This window comes from Osmia lignaria, chromosome 11 (genome assembly GCF_051020975.1).
Source record: "Osmia lignaria lignaria isolate PbOS001 chromosome 11, iyOsmLign1, whole genome shotgun sequence".
NCBI lineage: Eukaryota > Metazoa > Arthropoda > Insecta > Hymenoptera > Megachilidae > Osmia > Osmia lignaria.
In genome coordinates this window covers 11474014-11496486 of record NC_135042.1, presented here as the reverse complement: position 1 = coordinate 11496486, position 22473 = coordinate 11474014, and the positions used below count along the sequence as shown (strand labels likewise).

Sequence of the window (22473 nt, the reverse complement as noted above, 5' to 3'; positions counted from 1 at the left end):
TATCTGTTATCTGATAAACTTGTTCAAAGATTGAAAGTTAATCTTTCAGATTTCACTCTTAATTCCTATTTCGCGTCAGGAAACGAGATAGAAGACATCTTATCAAAAGTGTTTACTTTCGAAGAAAGATAACGAGCGACTCAGTTAACAACTTGTTTTCATTGCAAATATTCGCGTTATTGCAGTCTGTCGAAATATGGCAAGATTACCTACCGTATCACGTCCTCGACTGACCAATTGATTTTCAATATAACCTGTAGTAATTATTAATATAATATTCGACTGTCACGTCATTCGAATCTGACTAGATTTGGATAATAAATTGTTAAGAGTCGTTTGATAAGTTTTTCAAAGGATTACAGAATTATAGGTATAATCGTAAATGGGTAATAAGTTACGTTAACGAGCAATATTTCCATTATCAAGCCAAACAATGTCGTTGGCGCGATACGGTTCAAGTAAGCGAAACAAGTTCAGCGTAGCTCGACGACACGAATAGAAAGAAGCACGATAATTCAGAGAGCCCCACGTGAGCGCGTACCAGAAGTAATCCGCTTGCGTTTATCAAGGAGTCGTCGCGTTCGCTACGAAACCGAGTTATCAGACAAGTCGGTTCAACGACCACCGCCGCCCATGTCGTCTGCGCATCTAGAATATATGTACATACATAGGTATATGTTGTACTAGGAACTAACTTAATCGTGGAATTTTCATTCAGTTGCTATCTTGAAACACTTTCTTATCTGTAAACGAAACAGCTGATCTTTTAGCCGTGAAAGTTTTCACGCGTTAAGGAAATTTTCGTGACACCAATTGATATTGCACTTTCATCCAGTTAAACCCCTTTCCACCTTTCCGCCAAAGTGTCACACACCTTTTCCACCAATTCACGTTTCACCAAGAAAAAACGTTTCTGGATGCTCCAATTCTCTCTTCTCTCATACGTGTCACTAGCAAAAGAAAATGATTGCCGTTCGAAAAACAAACGTATATAACGCGTTTTAATCACGCTTTGAACGAAGATATCGAGGTCGAATGTTTGATGGTGAACCATCGACCAATCCTACGGTTCCGTCTGCCGGATCTGCCGGATCTGCCGGATCTGCCGGATCTATCGGATCAGCCGGCTTACCTTTCGTTATGCTATCTGAACACCGTCTGGTTCCCCTTCGTACTTCATAGGTACGCGGCCAACCGTCTCCCTGTGTCCGTTGGAAACGACCAATCGCGGAAATCCATCCTATCCCCACGATTTCCTCCTGCCGTACACGCTTTGGAGAGCACCGAGTTTCCTGAACCCCTTTAACTCTTCTTCAACGTTCAGACTCTCCTGCACTCCTTCGTGGCTGCTCGTCGAGGATGATTTTCGGCCAGGTACGACCTTGGACCTACGTTTAAAATAAAACTTCTTTCTTGCTTATAGAATTTTTTAACCAATTACTACTCAAATATCTTAAGCACCGCCTACGCGTTGATTATTCATGCAAGCTTTACGCACTGTTTATTCTTGAAATCTTCACTGATCTTTATTGCAATCGAGGCAGCAATTCAGTTGCCAAGTTAACTGTTCTTCAAAATTTCCTCTACTTTACTGTCATCGTTTCTTCATTCATTCTAACAGGCTAGAAACGTGATTCCTTTCTCCTTCTATCTCTCCTTCCCTCTCGTCGTCTACTCTTTCACGTTCTTCAGTTAGCTTTCGTCGACCTGTTTGCCGAGGTGGACGCGAACAAGTTACTGCTACTCCTAATCGCTGTGTACTGTGTAGTAAAGAGATTTTCGGTAACGAAGTGAACGCCGCAAAGTTTCAGAAAGTGCGCTGTCGCGGATTAGAATCGTTTCTTTCGATGTGGCTCAGGATTTTTTAAGCTTTCAGTGTTTCATGTTTAACGCGTTGTTCACTGGCCAGTTAAAAAAGAAAGTTGGTACTGGTGATTTTTAAGTGAAAGACGCGATATTTATACTAAATGGCAACCACAAGTATACATACAAGGATTCACAAAGTTTGTTTTTTGAATATTAAAAAAGATAAACGATAACGCGTATCAGTGAGTTGAAGGAAAAAAATTCATAAGTTATCCGAAAATTGTGAAAGTGAAGCATCGAGGAAGCATCGTTGGTGAATTAGAAAGTCTGGAAGCAACGTTACGAAAGTTCCTGGCTGATCTCGTTCACCGTGACCATCCTGTTTATCAGGAAAAATCGCCACGCGACGATTTTCCTCCACCGATGGGATGGAAGGAATCCGCACGAAACCAGGAGGGGATGTTAATTAAGAAACGAAACACGTCTGCGTGACTCGACTCGTTGGTCGGCTTTCCTGAAGAATGCGGTGTAATCGCGATTCGAATCGAGTTCTCGCGAGAGAGTTTACGCGACATCAACGATAGATAGATAGATAGATAGATAGATTGCAATTAATTCTATTCATTTTAGAAGATTAAAATAACTTACGAATGGAACGAATCACTAGACTGTCAGACCGGAAGTTCATTAGGCATAACGAGCATGATAAAAATCGCCGTGAGAAAATCACCGTCGCACCGTTTAGGACGCTCGTAAAGGTGTCATTTACTTATCGTCTTTTCACCTTGGCAGACATCGTTTATAACATTCTTCCGCTTTTTCAAAAACTTAATTTGTATCTAATTTTGTCAAATCGGAAAAAAAATCATAAAATTATTAATAATAATTTAAAGATCACGTGTAGTAGTTATACGATGTTTAATAAAAGTTGAGTTTTGCGATCAACACCGATCGCGATTCATATCTATCCGGTCATTAATACCTTGTTAACAGGTGAAAAAGGAATGCACGACACTCGCTCTCTTCCTCAACGAATTGCCCATTGATCACAATACAACGCATTCCTCTCTCTCTTTGTATATGTATATTTCTATTGTATTATTGTATGCTGTAAGTTGGTATACGATCCAGGGAGAAAACAATGTAATTACAACATTGTTACGCATAATATATTCGCCATCCTATGAAAAAATCTTGTATTTGCGGTGCGTTCTGTTTAAGGCTACATATCATAGGTATAGGCCATGCGATCAGCTGACGCGCAGTCGGAGAATCAAGTTACGTTTACGACACGATCGATCTACTTTCGAAAGGAAGAAGCGACATTTCTCGATGCACGATAGAAACTCGTATTGCGATTACACGGTGTCACATTCTCAATATGCAAAATAGTAGGCCGTTCGTCAGCCTCGACTTAGCAAACGCCATCTTGCAAAGAAAAAGAATTCTTTCCTCCTGAGAATTCAAAAGATCTATCTAGCAACCGAAATGATATGGCAATTAAATAACCAGAAGATGTATTTTCTTGCACAGAGCGAAAGCCGCGAGGAGACGATAACAACGAGCACAACGGTGACATCGCCAGGCACAAAGGTCGGTACGAAGACGAAGAAGAAGAAAATCGAGGGGGTAGCCGGAAACGATGCCTCGCCTAACCTCACTCCCCGCACAAAGAAGACCAAGAAGAGCAAGAAAAGCGAACTCGAGAAGGAGAACATCTCTGTGGTAAGTGGAGGTCGCGAGCGTGTTCTCTGATTTTCCAGCAGGCTTTCGTCAACTTGTTCTTTCTTGCGAGCGGAAATTGGATGGCCTGAAAGATGATGGTATCGAGATCGCCGTGACACAAGTACTAGCCGTGTGCATGGATCGTTAACGTCCTGTTAATTAGCGGTGTTGGAACATCCACATCCACATCGATAGATGTTGATGATTGTCGAAAATATCGAGAAAATATCGAGAAAACCGGAAGTCAATGTTTAATCCTTAGTTTCGTGCACGTTGGGTCGATTCCAGACAATTTTCACTTTAATCGTTATCGATAGAAAGGAACCGACTTTTCTATGGACTTTTCCGTTTTCTCTATAACCTTTTGTTCCACCATTTAAAGAAAAGACGGAGAAAACGAACGCTTATTTTTTCTTCTTTAAGACTATACGACCATTTGTTTCCGAGTCATTCAATCAATTCTCGATATCCTTTTACGAAAATTATTTTTCATAAAACGATAATAAAGTTATCTTTCGATCAGAGCTACCTAGGGATTCTAACAAGGGAACGATTTTTTTTTTTCTGATCTATACATATACACCTGTTATTCAAAATGATGAAAAATTCAAATTTATCTAAACCTTACGTAACTGAAATAACCTTTGATAGTCTGCATGTAAAGTGTGCGCGTGTTTGTTTTTGTTTGTTTGTCAGAATTGTAACATGCAAGAGTCAAGCATGCACCCTGGTTCCCGACAGATTCACCCGGAAACGCTTGATTTCTCAGACGAGGACGATTTGTCGAACGTGAACGTGAAATCTCTGGTAAGTTGAGGGATCGAAATCGACATTCTCTGAAACTCCAAGAAATCTGACAGGGGAAAACTTTTAAACACGCGGGTATTTTTCTAATAAACGGGATTTATTAAGATCGCGTGGCTGTTGAGCGTCGATTTCAATGAAGCTTCAACGAAGGATCCTCGTAATTTATTCTCATACTTTATTCGTTAGAGTTTTGTATAAATTTTGGTTGTTTTACGATGTAAAAATGAAGGAAAATCCTTTGAATTAATTTGTTAGTTCTAAAAATCAGCTAGAAACGAGCCTTCCAAACGAATCAAAGGGTCTTTTGACCCTTTGATCGAAGATCCTAGTAGAATGTGAATCATCGTAGTCGGTCGCATGTGATTAGCTTTTGTACCCTGTGCATTTTGTGCATGCAGACACAGACTTACGTGTCGGAGACGAGTCGCAACGAACAGGATCGATGCTCGAAGGAAAAAATCGCGACCGGTGTATCGATCAAACAATTGGTAAGTGACAATCGAATAGAATAATTTAAGCTTTTACATATACGTGGCGTGGACTTTAACGAATTCTTTTTCTTCAAATCATTATTTTATTTCGCGGTAACGCTTGTTTGTTTGTTACGAAACATCGAACGGATGCCGAACAGAAATTTTGTCAGTTGTATTTTGTCCACTAACAGTGTCGTAGCTTTGGCGACATCTCGAACATGAGCGACAGCGATCAGACATACAGAAAAACGAATCACACGATGGAGAACGAGGAGGTTTGTATACCATTGTCACCTGATTCGTTTTCGAGCTCAGCTTTTTCTTCATCTAGATAATGATCGATTACCTAGTTATTCTGAAAAATGTTAATTAGTAGATTCGATGTGACGATATATATGTACACATATCAGTAGTATGCGACAGAGATACGACGCGACGCGGCAGGTTCTATTAACAGTCATTACTGCATGAACTACTTTGTCAACTTCCTTGTTATTTGCTTCGAGATGTGTGACAAACAGAAACAAACAATTTATCCTGATTATCGTAACAGCATACTAATCGCATTACGAGTGCGAGCTTTGAGAAGCTATTTCAACAATTGAGAAATTTAATAATATTTAATATGGTAAATTAATAACGTTTCACGAATTAGACAGTTTACGTCGATAGAAAGAATAAAAGCAGAAAAAGAAAAGCTTCGCGTAGCTCGTCACTCTGCGAAATTGTCCGCTAATCTGACTTCCCATTGACGCTCCGGACGGTCGTAGAAAGCAAGGTCGCTGGGTGATCTACGATTATGCGAGAAGGGTTACTCCAAGTTCACCAAAGATGCACTGGTCTTCGTCGGGGTGTCGGTCAAGGCCCTTGTAAGTACCTTTTGTGAACTTATCGGCCAACATTGAAGACAGTTTAATACTTGTAACATACACACGATTGATCCGCTCGAGTAGTCACTCGTCGTCACGCTCGCCAATGCTGTCTCTCCATTTAAGGGAGAGCCGGCTTTGATAATAACCTACTACTCATTTGCCCCACTTAATCGAGAATCGAGGTCTTATATCGGTTATATCGAGTCGAGTGACATAATTCTGTGCCACCGTCCACCGTCATCGAGATACTACATCCAAGTGAAATAAATAATTGCTATTCCCGTTTGCGCCGCGCGCCGCCAATCTATACGACACCGAAGCCGAACAGTGTCAGAGAAAGCATACAAAAGGGAGAGATGGTGCCAAGAAGAAAGGCGAAAAAGAGAAAAGGCAATTTCAACTCTGTCTTCGATGTTGGCCCCTCTCTCGTTCTTTGTCCTCTTTTTCTTCGCTCTGACGATAGAGCGGTTGCCGAGATTCGTATCAATTGGTCACTGACTGCCAATTCTCAAGCCGTTGTTTCCTTATCAATTAACTTTTTTCTTTCGAAGAAGACTATGGAGTAGCATTCTAATTAGCAAATTAAACTCGCAACGCAAAAATACCGCACCATCTATAATCTATGGCAACCGCTTGATCCTAGAAACACGAGAATGAATATAGCGCTTCAAATATTTACAACACTAACCCACAGCCCGTGCTGTTTCTTTCTTTTTGTTGTTCGATGCTCAATACCTGGCCGTGCATGAAATCTTAACCGACAAAACGAAACGAAACGATACTTACGAAATCAACCTCGGGACAGAGGGCTTCCTACTGTAGTTTGGCAAACTTAACGAGCCAGGGTAAGGACGTGGATCGACCGAGGTTCGAGGTAAGCCCTTGAAGAGATGACCACCATAACATTGGTTCGTCTCTTCATCGCTTTTGCCATTCGAGCAGCTGCTTTTTTCAGCATTCGCTTTCTTCTTTAGCAAACTGCTTGAAAAGTCTGACTTTTTACTTTTTTTTTCTCTTTAGTTGATCGTCGGTTAGCTATTAATTTCTGTAAGGTAATTCCTATGGTAGATTCGCTTGAAACGAAAGTTCTGCTTGTCCGAATTCATCTTGTAGCTACACAGATTTCTCCACACCGCACCGCACCGCACCGCGCCAATTCAAAATTATTAAACCGACATTATTTACGTTTGATGATGAAAAACAAGCAGAATTTACAAGGTTTACAAACGATTGGACAACTTCCAAACAGTATTTTCCTTCTCTTATAATTAGTCTGAATCTGTTTCTTGGTCACCTTTGAAGAGTGCACCCGATACTCTGATTAGTAGTAAACGTACGTTCACCGTGAGCACGCTTTAAAGCTCTTACAATCGGTCAAAGTTTCTACAAGTAGTAGCACGTACATATTTACGTATATTCTTTGAGAAATTTGCAAAACACACGCTTTTTTCGGGGATGAAAAAAGAAAATGCTCACGCTGAACAAGGGGCTGAGAGGGGCTAGATGAGAAACGCCAAGATATTCATCCATCGAGGTTTCTTCCTCGACAACGAAACACAGTTGGTGTATTTCGAAACGCTTCTCGCTTGACGGCTGCAACGTTTGTGTTTACAGAAGTCGAGCTTCAATAAATTCGACGCTCTCAGCAAGAAGACCGTGCTGCATGTGCGCTCGATCGACGCGGGCAAAGTGCAACAACAGCTGAATGCCGTAAGCACTCTTCTCGAGATACATAGTATACTTTAATCGTAAGACAGACACTTGACAGACACTTGACTTTCTGACGATGAATAATATGTAATTCTATAGATATTCCAGAGAAATCTCCGCGCGAAATTATAACTTTATCTAAAAACTTTACGATGTTTTCAGATTTCCCTTTTCTACATATAGTATGTAGCAATTTATTGTTGTACCGTGTCGTTGGTTCTACTACTGTAGAATATTCATTATTATTATTATTATTATTATATGTATATTGTGATGGCATTCGTAGTAAAGTTGTATTGTACTTGTGGACACAATAGCAGGGTTCAAATATGTAACTAACCGATTAATCAATTGATTTGGTTATCGTAAATTATTATTGCGAATAATTGCGTCTCTACAAGACACGTTGTTCCAAATCAAGTGATTAAAGGAAAATATTGAAAAGGAAAAAATAATGAATTATTGACGGCAGGTGGGTCAAAACGGGGACACAAATGCAAACTGCCGTAGCTGCGGCAAGGTCGTCTTCCAAATGGAACAGACAAAAGCGGAGGGTCTGGTCTGGCACAAGAATTGCTTCCGGTGCGTCCAGTGTAGCAAGCAGCTTAACGTCGACAATTACGAAAGCCACGAGAGCACGCTTTACTGTAAGCCACACTTCAAGGAACTCTTCCAACCGAAACCGGTTGAAGAGTCTGAACAACCTGGTAAGTCGATCACCGTGTATGTACTTATGTAGTTCGCGACACCCTCGTGGTACAGTTGCGTGCAACGATCAGTTCCATTGGCTCGGGTTTCCCACCCCTGGCTTTCTTTCTTTAAGTTCTTTAAGTTCTTTAAGTTCTTTAAGTTCTTTAAGTTCTTTAAGTTCTTTAAGCGATTGAATCTAACGTTAATTATAACAAGTCTTAGATTCTCGTAAATCTATATGGTACATAGAACGAAGCTCGATAATAAGAATTGAAGGCCGCTCCCCAATTGAAGGAAATCCGATTGTCCGATAAATGGTTAAAATGAACGGTCGTATATTCAACGCGGGAACTGGTCGCACAGAGTCCCCCTTTTAGTCTAGTCACTGTGAAATTATTGCTCTCCCTTTTTCTCTACCATCAACCTTTTCCTTCTTTCTCCCCTCTATAATTACACGTAAATGCAGAGAGATCGTTAATGCGACAAAGAGATGTCTTGTGAACTCCATAGTGCGGCCTCGAAAGCCGGAGCTGATCATACGGGAGAACGAGCCGAAAGAGTTGCCGCCCGATGTGGTCAGAGGTAAAGACACACAGTCCGAATGGAATTGTGAATACTCGTCTGATAGAGTGAATTCTAACCGTTTTCTAACCCGTTTGCAGAGTGTTATACATACGAAATTATACATACGTTAACAAGTTTATCGTTTATTCCTTTATTCCTTTAAACCCGTTGTTTCTCTTTTTCCTATTTCCTTTTTCCTTTCTTTTTAGTTTTTTATTTACAGTAATATCGTTGCATGAAAATAATTGATGCCATTAGGTGATAATATAGATAGTAAATTTACAAACTGGATTTGCTTATCGAAACGTTAGAGAAAACGTAATCTCCGTATCTCTAACGAAAGCGTTTATCGACGCATTGGTTACAGCTTCCGACAAACCGGACCTGGGTCTCGAGGAGTTGTCGAGCCTGAATGTCAAGTCCCGGTTCCAAGTGTTCGAAAAGGCTGGCACAGAGACGAACGAGATCGAAAGGTCGCCGTCACAGATCGCTGTGAAGAGATCTCCCAGTATCCTTAGCAAACTTGCCAAGTAAGTCTCGTATATTAATTTGGGAAGGGAAGAATTTTCGAACCTTCAATTTACTTGGACTTGTGTAAGACTGTTGAAAAATCACGCTTCAATTTGAACGCGATCGGGTGACAAAAGTTGTGTCGATGAAAAATATGCAAGGCAAGACAAGTTTCGTGCGATGAATTTGCTAGAACAACCAATTGGTTATCTGCTGATGAGCGTATAGTGATACCTATATACACATAGTGGCATGAAAAAGCGCAGCAGAGTTGTAGGTCGATGCTGTCCGCGTGCCAAGCTATCAGAATTTATTGGAATGTTTGTGACTACGTTGCGCGTCTTTTTGTCCAGATTCCAGGCGAAAGGCATGGATATCGGAGTGGCGGATGAGTCTCTGAATGGAATCCCTTACGAAGAGTCGAGCGAAAGCGAAGAGGAAGAAGAGACGGAGGAAACGGAGGGTGAGTCGTCTTTAGCTATCCTTTATTTTATTCTACATTTTTTCTGCGAAGAAAAATCTATCAAGTAGCTAAGAAAATAGATTTTCTATTCTACCTACTTGTTTAATTAATTCTTTATCTCAATGAAACAAACTCTTCTATATTTATAGGATAAGGCTCTGCTGCAATTTATCGGGAAATAAAGCGTAGGAAGTGTATAATATACATATTATATAGTAGAAATCGAAAATAAAATAATAATATACGTTTCAGAGGTGGAGAGCGAAATTGTGAAAGCGAAACGCACGACCCGCGAACGTCCGATCAGCTTCACGAAAATGGACGACATAAAGAATCGTTGGGAGACGACTAGCCAGCAAGGAAGGAAAGAGGTTCAACGGGAAGCGAGAAAAGAGGAGATCGCTGGCATTCGTTCGAGGCTATTCATGGTAAAATTTGAAGAAGAATCGTCCGTCCTCTTGAAATTTGATTAAGCCTGATCGTTTCGAGGAAGCAACGATCGCGTACCGTTCGCGTTAATTTAGAGAGCTAACTAATCTAAATCGCCGCGAAGTAGTCCGGGGTAATGGCACCAGACGCAGAAAAACTTGGAGAGTAGACTGAAATGTAGCTCACGCATTCTCTTTACAAGAATACACGCTCGACGTTGTGCAATAAACTTGTGCAGATTCACGACTATGGAGCGAGTCGAGGAAGACTCGTCGACGTTGCATTCCACGACGATTTTCGAAGAACAATTCTTTAATTTTCTAATAATCGAATTTCGATGAAACATCTAATTGTAAGAAGGAAGATGAAAGCGGTTCCGCGTGTCTGAGCGTAAGTCGATTTCCGTTGCAGGGTAAACAGGGTAAAATGAAGGAGATGTACCAGCAGGCGGTAGCCGGAAGTGAGCGTGTGACGAAGATCAATGCAGCAGAAGAGTTGCAACACTCGTCGACCCACGCACGTTCCATCAAAGAACGATTCGAACGAGGCGAACCGATCGCAGCTTCTGACGATGAGACGGACGGCGGTAAACCGAAACCGGAAAAGGCTGACGAGGAAGTGATCGCAGCAGGTGCGTTACGCCTTGCGAACGAACTTATATTTAGAAACCGGTTAAATGTATCTACTTAATTATGTAGTCGTGTTAAGAATTTCCTACTATGATTACCACAATCAATCCATTGTCATTCATTCATTCATTTTTCTAAATACCAACGCAAATTTATCTATCTTGATTTCACAATTGAAGCTTTTAAGAATTTGCTGTTACATAGGAATCAGCAGGAAGTCTCGATCGATGTTCTTGGAACTGGACGCTTCGGCAGCGAAGACTGGACGACCAGTGACTCCGGTGAACCCGAAGACGCCAGCAGAGGCACCTCGACGCGCCAGAGACGTAAGTTTCATTTTCATTTTTCAACAATTACATATTTACATATTTACATAATCGAATCGTCTACACTGGCTCTATTCGACTTGATATGATATCATTTAGTATAGTTCTTATGCTTAAATGCATTCGTTAAATGCAAAGTTAATTGGTACGCAACTTGTACAAACAAGGCATTCATGGGTCGTCAAGTCTCGGACGATGTGGTTCGGAGCTCGGACACCACCGAGGAGGTACATGCCGAAACCTCAGACATTTCGAACAAATTCAAATTTTTCGAATCCTACAAGGAACCGGAAAAGCAACGAAAACAGTTTCGAATCACTCCTCCGCGCGATGGTCAAGTCAAGGTTCGAAACCTTCGAAATAGTGTGAAGCGTTTTCGATGTTCTAATAATGACAATGATTTCTAATTTGATTAACCTAATTTCACACCCGTTTCTTTTTCTTTTTCTTTTTCTTTTTTTTTTTCATTCTTATTGCACGAGTCGTTTTGAGCTTTGAACGAAAATTTTCATTGCATGGATTGAATACGATCTTTTTATTAAAAATTCAACAAAGCTTTCGATCCGATCGATTTTTTCAACTCCATGAATCATTTTTTTAATCAAACTGGATGAATAATGATATCAAAGAAGCGATAAGTCTTAAAATAAATGTTCCCTGAACGGCTGGTTTCTTCGGTAAACAGGACAATCGGACAAACTGAGTAATCATTTTTCAAGAAATATTTTCTCGATAACAGGTAAATTCTTTTGTCGAAGCACAGATAACGTGACGAGTTGAAATTCGTTCGGCATGGATAGCTAGGTCCTCGTTGTAAAGCTCGCGAAAGCTGTTGGTTAGGAGCTGTGAAGCGCGCACCAGTGCCACTTGATTTCCAGGCTTGTCCTTGAACCCCCTCGAGTGGTCAGCCAGCAGCCATACTTTTACCGTTAGTATTCCTACATCCTTCCATTCGTGAAGAGAGCAGGCCGTGCAGTAACTCCCAGTAACTCACCAGAGGGAGGAACAGTAAGAGCCTAAGCGTCCTGCTGTTCGTGTGAACGGCATAGCAACCGTGGTGCCGCGTCAAGCTAACGCGCTCCCACTTCCCAGTTTACCGGTACCCACGAAACAAAAGCCTTCTTTCCTCAACTTTTCCCTTCTACCTACTTTTTGTGCTTTTATACGAATTTTATACGAATTTTATACGAATTTTATACGAATTAAACAACGCCGAGGATAAGAAAGTGAGTAAAAGGATACGTTTATCAGTATAGATTTCTTCTGCTCCATTCCATTTGCAATCTTATTATTTGGAATAATAAAATAACGAAAAATCTGTGACCGAGTAACTAACCCATTTTCGATTACCTTCGATCTTCATCTTCTGTTTATTTTGAAAATACTCGAATCGTCTGAACGATAAGACATTGATAGTGTGGCTTTGTATCGATCTCCTTGAAGAGTTAGAATAGTCGACGACAAACAGGTCTATAATCGAGGATCATTAAATTGGCGGTGTTTTGTGATCGCTGCCATGGAAGATCGGAAAAACATATAATTTCGTACAGAAAATTACCCGTTTTCTAGACATAACGGTATAGCATTTGTCGATTTACATTACGTACAAATGCACGTATGTACATGTACGACTTTCCCTTCAAAAACGTTCTTTTTATTTATTATTTAGTTTTCTTTCTTTCGAAAATCAAAGAATCACATACGTAAAGAGAATAATCTTTTCAACGAGACCGGGTCGGTTTTATTCTAAATAAAAGGTGGCGAAACATCATTAATAAAGATTCGTTCGAGCAGCTCGAACTAATTAGCTTTCTCCAGGTTTAAATCTTAATTATAAATCTTTGACCATTGTCGAACCGTTTCACGAACGTAAAACCATGTTCGTATCTAATTCCAGACAGGTAACGTCGAGTAGTGATTTCGCGCATCGTCATCGTCATCGTTCAGGTAGAAATTCAAGCAGAGACACGGTACATGTGCTAAAGCACGTTCGAGCTGATTCAGAGAAGTCGTCGTGATGATGATGATTCTTCTTTTGCTTGCTGTCTTCGTAATTTAACCGTTTGACGCACGAAAAGCAGTGAATTTGAAATATCTAATTAACCATCGACGAGGCGAATCGATCGACTAGTTGCAATATTCATTCGAAACTCGATCCAACAGATGGACTCCCCTGAACGCGAGATCTACCGTGACCCAGACGTGGTTAGAGCCGAGGACAGGGTCGACGAGGTGGTGCACACAGACACCGCCAGGAAAATGCTGTCGATCTTCCGGCAAATGGAAGAGAACGCATGCAAACAGGAACTACCAAACGGTCCCAAACCTTTGAAACGTTTCACACCACCGCCAGAAGACAAATACGCGAAGCCAACAGCGTCAGACTCCGAGGAGGAAGAAGAGGAAGAAGGTGAAGAGTCTGAGGGCGAGGATAGCGGCGAGGAAAGGGACCCTAACTACGTGCGAGCTTCGGATAAGGTTCGTTGATATTTCATTACTTATCCTTACTTACCCTTACTCTGAAAATAAACTTATTCTAGAATAAATTACGTATGTAGGTAGGTATGTCATTGTTTATCATCGCTACTATTATCGATATTTCCATTGTTTCCGCCGCGAAAAATGGTAGCGCGTTTATTAACATAGAGACAAGGTGAGTAGACCTCGAGATTCCTACATACGAATACCTACTGTTCGTCCGGGAAAAGATAGATCAATTCACTCTTGAGAAACGTGAAATTGTCTGATCCACCGCTTAATTTATTCTATAATATATCGTTTGTTTTCCAGGTGGAGGACGAGTTTTTGAAGCAAGCACAGAACGCAGCACGCGCCAAGACCCTGTGCGCGAAATTCGAACACTGGGAGGAAACAGACGCGAAGACGACTATGTCGAGCAGTCAGAATATCGCGGAAATGGAAATCGCGCAGAATACCGGTGATCAGTCGAGCATAGAATCTGCGAGTAGTCTCAGAGCACGTTTCGAGTCTCTCGGCTCGCAAACGAGCGAATCACCGCGCACGCCGAAAGTCAAAGTCAATCGATTTGTGGTGAGTACATTTTTCTTCATCTTCATTCATTCCTTTCCGAGCAACTTATTAATCATCGTTCACCGAATGGGAAATCTTTTTCTTTTTCCGCTATTATAATTTCCATTCGCAATTCGCAATTCGCAATTCGCACTGCATACGATAGTAAGGTTTTCTTGCGTCTTGTTATTTCGTCGTGTTTTTCTTTTATGTACAGTACAGTGTGGTTCGTTTATCGCATGGTGTGTTTTTAAAACGTTCATTGTTTGTCAAAAGGTCTCTGTATACTTTGCTGGAGATTGTTTAATGTATAAAAGATAATGAATATTTCATTTGGATGTGTGATATTTATTCTTGAAACGAATGGGTAAAAGTTATGTTTATTGGTAGAAAAAATATTAGACGATAAGAAGAATGTCAAGTATACGGAAAGTTTTTTGACCGACTTTGAATATTACCCTTTTCGCTTTCCAGTTTTGTAATAGAGGCTGGCGCATAAAATTGTTGCGAAACATTTCATTTTTCGTAAGGTTCGTATGCGTCAACCTCTATAAGAGTGCGATGTGTTTGCGTAAAGTTTGCACCTTAAGTGTCTCTGCAACTTGATTTAGTAATTACACTGGATATTATTTAATTTTCAACATTGACGAGTAACGTTTTAATGGATCGTTGTATTCTTGTGTGCACGCCAAGTTAATACGAGTTCGAGAATACGTATTCTTGTGTGCACGTTCAGAGAATAAGAATAAAATTCTGTTTCTATCTCATTTTTTTCATAAAAATTTTATCAATAGTAGAAAAATTCTTTGAGCGTGCAGGCAACACTATGAATTGTAGTTTCGTTCTCTATAGCTATGCGAACTAACGTGAACGTCTCGAGAAAAGAGAACAAAATTGGACCTCGACCAATTGAAAATGGTAAAAATCCTGAGAAAGGGGAATACAGATGGTCCAATTATACAGCATGACTAGTTAGCGTGATTCCTGTGACGTATTCTGATTTTGTGTCTGACATTTTTGGTCTTGAGATTGACGCCTGCAAAAAAGTGTTGGCCAGCTTTCGTTTTCGATCACGATCTTCTCTGTTGGACGCGAACAGTAAAAGGACACCGGAAGTGGAGGATCAACAAGGCTCGAGCACACGGATTAACAGGGCCTGACCAACACAGACACGACAGATATACAGGCAAACGAAACAAAAGATAAATAGGACATAGAAATGAAAATACGAAATTCGTTGGAATCTTGTGCTTCGTGGGAACCGACAACACTTCCACTTCGTTGTCTGGATCATTGTGCGATTTTTACGTTTCTCTCCCTTTTTTCTTTTTCAAGTCTTTTCTGAGTAGCGTTCTGTTAGTGAATCTAGCATACATTTTATTATATATTTGTATCATGTAGCGAGATGCACGGAGAACACGGAGAACACGGAGAACACGGAGAACACGGAGACGTCGAGTACTCTTTGCTCGTTGAAACTATACAAGTTGTTTGTTTCAACAAATTTTTGCATATAGTGTGCAGATTAAATCGATGGAATTGAAACTCGTTATACTGCGAATTACCAGACTCGCGGACCAATTGAAACGTGCTACTCGACGCGTTCAACGTGTTCGACGCGTTCGCGTCGTGGAACAAAGTTATATGTATTTAACCCTTGGATGACGGAACATCAATTTTATTTTCTTTAGCTGTTGTGTTATTCAAATAGTAATTCAATTCGTAAACCAAGGAAGAAAGAGCTCATTTTTATGCCATAGTATATAATACTTTTTTACGCAGAATTAACAGGGGATTTTCCATTAAAAAAAAATGATGCATTTATCTTTTTCCTTTGGCATTTTTTCATGAATGCGTTAATAACAGAATTATCAGCTGAATCACCCTGTATATCACCCAAGAATTCTTTTATTTAAAAATTTTACCCTTTGCGCGTATTTAGTAAATTTCGATCGCTGTTGACCCAGTTCCGTCGTTCCAGGGGGTTTAATCGTCTCGCTGAACACGTTCTTCGCCGTTCGAACGTGTTTTTTCCGCGGCTCACAATCACTTGGCTACAATATGTATTTCGAATTGCTCTTTTTACACGAGAACATTTGTAATACTTTTCCAGAGCCACTTACACAAAACAAAACAAACTGTACGAAATACTGTTAACGAATCCACCAGCGACACGAATAACCTGATTTACTTTACATCGAGTGCCAAAGTTTCAGTTTCTTTAGCGCGCAGTTACATCTTGGCACGTGCAGTTTACGAAAAAGGTGCCAAATTTGTTTGATCAATGTCAATTTTATTGATTTTCGATCGATGTCGTTGGGTGGTTCGTTTTTCAAATAGTCTTTTCCTTTCTCGCGAGTGCCAAGCGAAGAAACGAAAGGAAAATCAGAGGATCTTTAAAGAAAATGAGATGGGAGTTGCTATTTGGAGAAAGTATTCGATGCTTCCTAATCACGGTTTCGAGGATCCTTTTTCAAAGGATTTTCAACAAATAATCTAAACTCTTACGTACTTAGGATCTACAAGCTTTTCGAGTACTTTTACAGCTTTTCACGTGGTACACATAGGAATTTAATACTCGTCTGCAAATAGATAATTATGGAGCGAAAGGGAGAAAGAGGAGCTGTTAAAAATATTTATTTTACACCTTTCTATCCTGAAACTCGAGGAAGCTGTTCCACCTTTGTGTCTGAGAAGTTGCATTAATTTTTCACAGACTAAATTATAAACTGATAAGTGTATAAGGTAATAGAATTCATTGAAAAAAAAAAAAAAAAGCAAAACAAAAAAGAAGGTAATGAATCATTTTTTAAGTATTCGAATCCGCAATACAACTTTTATACTTTTTTAAATATTTTTAGACAGCTTTTTATTCTTGTTAACAATAAGAAACGATAAGAAGGAATCAGATAAGAACCGAACGAATAAACTACATGTGATAACGCAAACTATTTACACTTATTCCTATGATATAAAATTGAATATTTAAAAAATGATTCGTTTTTAATTCAGCGACAAATTTGTAGAAAAATTTAATACAATAAGTGACGAAAGGATTACAAGTTCCAAAACCGGATAGGTAAACTTCTCACTCGTCAGAGTAAAATTTGCAAAGTTTTTTTTCAAGCTCCTTGTACTTTGAATTGAACAGCCCATGAATTGAACGTTCGAAGAATCTTCGTTCCTTCTGAAAATATACCAAACAGACTAAGGATTAAACTGATACTAGAACGCTATCGAATATAGGCTTTTTTATAATTTTTATAAAGGTCGAGAGACAGAGACGATACGAGGACTGGGGCAGTCCTTATAGCTAGAAGAGTCCTTGGCATATGTATACATTAACCCATTGCGTTGTACCTATTATTAATTATTCACGTCAGACATGAAATTCATAGACTTGTATTCCTGAATGCTGCTTCTATTTCAGCAATTATTAGTCGAAATTTCTAATTAGCTTCTAATAAAAGCAAATAAAATTGGCTACTCTTTTTACTTAAAATGGGTTGATTAACAACGCAACGGGTTAATTCCTTCACAATTACCAACGTGGACGCACAGTACTCATTCATATACGTATACACATATAAATCTCTCTATATAAATATATACATATATTTATCATTGGTATAGAAGAAGAACGTGTATAACGATCCCCTGATCTATTTAAAAGAACGCACCTTCGAAACGAAAGAGAAAGAGAGCTCCTGAAGTTGATTTCGATCGTGTTCACGATTTATTTTGATATCTCATTTGAAAATAGAGCTTGAAATTTTCAATCTTTTGCCAAGGGAATTGGATAAAGAGTGTAATGAAAATCTTAATTAATAATAAAACCGATTCGAAATACAATTTCAGGGTTCACGGAAAAATTTTTCTTTACTGAAATCGATCACTTATGTGTGGTGCGAAATTTACTGGCATTAGTGATTTTTTTTCTTTTTTTTTCTTCTATCAAAAAGATTGAAGTATTAGATAGGTAGAGAAGTAAAAAGAGAAAGAGAGAGAAAAAGATCGAAAAGTATATGTATGTATATTCTCTACACGACTTGATCTACCTTTTATCATCCATGAAAATCATGATAAAGAGCTTGAACTCGATCGATGTAATTCAGTGCAATAATTTTAAGGGAACATTGTTAATCGACGCGATCGTAAACGTGAACGAAATGCGCGTTTGTTGTTAATCGGCGAGATGGATATTTATTAATCTTCGATGAGAAATGAGTTTGTCGACCGATCGCTTCATTCACGGCCTATTTTACACACACTGCGATCTGTTTTACGTAGAATTTTTCGTTAAGTCTTGGATTGTATAATTTTTAAGAGGCGTATATGATACTCATATTCTTTACCTTTTCCCGTTTCCTTTTTCCCTTTTTCCCTTTTTCCCTTTTTTTCCTTTTCCCTTTTCACGTGTAACAATTTATTACCATCATATTTGCAAACGTTCAATAAAAGGGCACATCCTAACGACAAAAAAAGAAGGAAAAAACTCAAAACGAATGGTATAAATTTTCATGGTGATTGAAATTAAAAATGAAAAAGAGGCAGTGCAATAGGTATCCTTTTACAATTTTCCTATCTTTTGAAAGTATACATCAAGTAATTTAAGCAAACTCGTCATCTTATTCCTTCATAAACCTATCACTTTTCGTTCAAGCGACTTTCTTTCTTTGTTATTTATTTTGTTTTCTTCCACCATACCCGTTTATCCGATGCAGGAAATTCAAGCGAGCTGTACGGACGTCTGCGAGAGCTGTGAAAAGAAAGTCTACCCCCTCGAGAAGGTGGAGACAAATAACAAAATATTTCACAAACAGTGCTTCCGGTGTCTACAATGCAATTGTGTGCTGAGGTAACGTTTTGCAATTGTCTTTTTTTCTCTCCTCTCCCTTTAGAATAAGAATCCTGTAAACTTGTTCAACTGTCCGAGGGTGTTTCAGAATCACGATGCTAGTTATAAACGATATCATTTCTCCTTGTACAGGATGGACACGTTCACCTTAAACAATGGTAAACTCTACTGCATCCCACACTTCAAACAATTATTCATCACACGAGGAAACTACGACGAAGGTTTCGGTGTGGATCCTCACAAGAATAAGTGGTCGAGCAGCTCGAGCAATCCGACGAGTCCGTCGCCGATCGCGGTCTCGAATGGCGACCTCTGATTTCTCCTCGATTTCCCAAATATATGTAATTAGAAAAGAAACTGGAACCCGACAAACGCCTGGTTGTAGAAGAATCCTCGACGAGCGAATTTAGTCGGGGTACCGAGAAAAAGTAAAAAAAAAAAAAAAAAAGAAAAAAAAAGAAAGATTCCGTGGAAATGATATTCTAGTTCTCCAAAGACGACCGCCAGGCTTAACTTTGCAAATCGATCGATTAAGATTGCGAATCGTTCAGCTCCTTTTTCGATTTTTAAACGACTGATCATGCGTGCAGATCATTATACGCGCCGAGAATCGTGTTCTCCCTCTTCCAACCCCTCTTTACGCTGCCCTCTCATTTTATGTATTTTATTTTTTACCTCTGGATCCTATTGACTACGCCCTATTATAAATTTCGCTTAAATATTTGTTACAATTATTATTATTATTATTATTATTATTATTATTATTATTATTAATATTATTATTTTTTACTTATATAACTCTTGGTATTATTTTATTATATGTGTTGTATAATACAGAATTTCATTGCGCTTTATAAAATCTGATGTAACATCGTTATTTTTCCTCATAATAGATGCTGTGAGAATAGTGAAAATTAAAAATTTATTCAGGTAAGAGATTTAGCTTATCTTCTAGGGATTTGAAGAATGATTCAACGAGTTTCTGCAGATGGCGAAACGTTCACGTCTCGCAGACAATTCGCATCCATTTATTACACACGATTTCATTGTTCTATTTTGTGTATTTTTACCAATTACGTGTCAGTTGTAAAATAATACTGTTAAAAAGTTTACATAGATTATAAAATCATTACGAGGCTCGATAGCTAACGCATAAATCATTTCAGGTATCGAGTGTTTCGAACCGCTGATATCGTGAGGCGTGTACATATTCCTAGTGAGAAATTGCTGGTGATTTTGTGCGCTCAACTCTCTCTGGTGGGAAATTGGCAATGCTTTTAAAGATTCTTGTTGTTTAAATCTACCTCGTAACTAGTTAACAGTAAGTTTTTCATAGATATATTCATATCTACATATATTCTGATCGTATGGAAGGAGAAAGGGTTAATAATTTAATTACGCTTTTGAAACATACCTATACCTTCGTATTCCAGATGGAGATCTGCATTGATTCGATGGAATCAGCGCGAAACGCGATCGAAGGTGGTGCAAGCAGATTGGAAATATGTTCTGCTTTATCCGAAGGTGGTTTAACCCCCACAGCTGGTCTATTAAAAAAAGTTAAAAGCATTTCACCTATACCCATTTACGCCATGCTTCGAACACGATCTGGTAACTTTGTTTATTCGAAAGAGGAAATGGACGTGATGTTAGAAGATTTAAAAATTTTGAAGGATCACGGAACCGATGGTTTCGTGTTTGGAGCATTGACGTCAAACGACGAAATAGATATAGAATCCTGTAGAATCGTCCTTTCTGCTGCCCAACCATTGCCGGTAACATTCCATCGAGCCTTCGACGAAGTGATCGATCCTTTAAAATCCTTGGAAACATTAATTGATCTTGGTTTCGAGAGAGTTCTGACATCCGGTCAGAAGGATACCGCCGTGGAAGGATTAGAGTTGATAAAAAAACTCGTTGAAAGAGCACAGCAGAGAATAATCGTGATGCCAGGTTCCGGTATCGCTAAAGATAATATTTTAAGGATAAAAATGGAGTCTGGAGCGAAGGAATTTCATGCGTCAGCTAAGAATAGAATAACTTCTGGTGGAAGAAATAAAATTAAAATTGGAGCTAGCAAAGGCAGCTGTATAATGGTGACCGACAAGAAATTAGTTGAACAAATGGTTGAAATTATAATGAACACGATATAATTCGATCAGTGCGATAAGATCAGTGCGTTAGTAAATCAGGAAATATGTAATCGCCTTGGACTCGCGAACCTGTTTCTTTTCTAACCTTCTAAGCAATGTATACGTAATAATCGATTATTAATCGACTGCCATTTAATGTCATTCTGCAACATTCTAGTTTTACAGTTCGCTGTTACTTGTCCTGCTAAACATTTTAATATCAACCAAACAGAAAATTCAACCTTACGAGAATACTATTATAGAATGATTCGATAATATTTCACTAGCTGTGTATCACGTAAAACCTTTACGAAAAAATTAAAATCACGGCGCAGAAAGTTCGGTTTTAAATATCATAATTAGCATATAAAGTAAATGAAAAAGAAGAATTTTTAACACGATAGGTGTTTCCTGATAGGTCTCCACAACTTGACCAGTCAAACGAAGCTGGGATAATTTTCCTCAGGATGAAAACCTAAAATACTTACCTACATACATATATACAATGATTGATGCTAGATAAAATAAAGAAGAGTGTAATTCGTTAAAAATAAAATCCTCCCTTTTGAATACATAGGATACAGTATGCAATATCAATACAGATAAGCATCCAGGAGTGCGACTGCACAATGGGTTCACCATTCAGATACCATGATCATTCGCGTTCAAATTGTAATGGCTCTTCACGGTACGTGCAACGTAAATGGAATCTGCATTACGTGCTAGAAATTATGTATGAGAGAAGATTGCCTATTCCGTGCTACAGAGAATAGAGAACAATCATCCGATGATTCAGAGCCGATGAAACAACCTGGTAGCCTTTCCTTACGTACGTGGGATATTTTGAAAGTTCAACTGGGAGGCTGAGTCTCTTCTCCAATTTAAACAACAGTCTCCAACTATGCTTCCTGAGAAAAGATTTAGTTTGCAGCTTGCCGTAAACATGTCGTAAGTGTTATAATGCAAGCAATTTGTAACTGCGAACGTTTGCGCAATCTCGACCCACTGTAACCTAAGTCGATGCATAAGGAGCCCTTGCATACGAAAGATACGCATAAGACGGCACTGCAGGCCGCGCACTTTCGATTTGCGACACTGCAAGGAAAAGTGCATACACGCATACATGCATCATCTACCGGATCGAAAGCCACCTAGCTTTTAACGCAGGGTCGAGCATCAAGGCAGTTTTTCAAAGCAACGTGATGAGTGACAAATGATTGGTAAGTCATGAAACAAGTTATATACCACGCATCAAGGAATGTGATTGAGTAATTAAAAAAAAAAAAAAAAAAAAAAAGAGAAACATACACAAGGAAAAGTATCAACGATAATTTTATAATGATTCACACGTCCACTTCTACTGAGGCGGTGAACGCGAAATGGCGCGAGTGTCACCCCTTATGCTTTATTTCACTTATCATTAGAATTTAGAACGAATAATTTACATTT

General features: G+C 39.1%; 2 protein-coding genes across 15 annotated transcripts in view; both read left to right on the top strand.

Annotated features, from left to right (window-relative positions):
- The window catches only part of LOC117610493 (uncharacterized), a 37322-nt gene extending 17968 nt beyond the window's left edge, over positions 1-19354 (top strand). For 2 of the 14 annotated variants that reach the window (XM_034337967.2, XM_034337966.2), the window contains 19 exons: positions 3340-3531; positions 4228-4338; positions 4737-4826; positions 5003-5086; positions 5582-5680; positions 6489-6557; positions 7298-7393; positions 7866-8100; positions 8594-8665; positions 9015-9177; positions 9511-9620; positions 9873-10048; positions 10461-10680; positions 10883-11004; positions 11172-11348; positions 13168-13482; positions 13795-14055; positions 18759-18892; positions 19025-19354. In XM_034337967.2, the coding sequence (XP_034193858.2) occupies positions 3340-3531; positions 4228-4338; positions 4737-4826; positions 5003-5086; positions 5582-5680; positions 6489-6557; positions 7298-7393; positions 7866-8100; positions 8594-8665; positions 9015-9177; positions 9511-9620; positions 9873-10048; positions 10461-10680; positions 10883-11004; positions 11172-11348; positions 13168-13482; positions 13795-14055; positions 18759-18892; positions 19025-19208 (2910 nt within the window). In that variant the 3' untranslated portion in view covers positions 19209-19354. Of the gene's footprint in view, positions 1-3339; positions 3532-4227; positions 4339-4736; positions 4827-5002; positions 5087-5581; positions 5681-6488; positions 6558-7297; positions 7394-7865; positions 8101-8593; positions 8666-9014; positions 9178-9510; positions 9621-9872; positions 10049-10460; positions 10681-10882; positions 11005-11171; positions 11349-13167; positions 13483-13794; positions 14056-15133; positions 16828-18758; positions 18893-19024 lie in introns of those variants that run through there. The other 12 variants (XM_034337971.2, XM_034337968.2, XM_034337970.2 and 9 more) reach the window with 12 other exon arrangements.
- A 143-nt stretch (positions 19355-19497) lies between these two features.
- On the top strand, positions 19498-21047 carry LOC117610499 (copper homeostasis protein cutC homolog). Its single transcript, XM_034337992.2, has 3 exons — positions 19498-19971; positions 20059-20213; positions 20326-21047. Exon 3 carries the CDS (start codon positions 20326-20328, stop codon positions 21043-21045), a length of 720 nt encoding a protein of 239 aa, XP_034193883.1. The 5' UTR covers positions 19498-19971; positions 20059-20213; the 3' UTR covers positions 21046-21047.
- The last annotated feature ends 1426 nt before the right edge of the window (positions 21048-22473 follow it).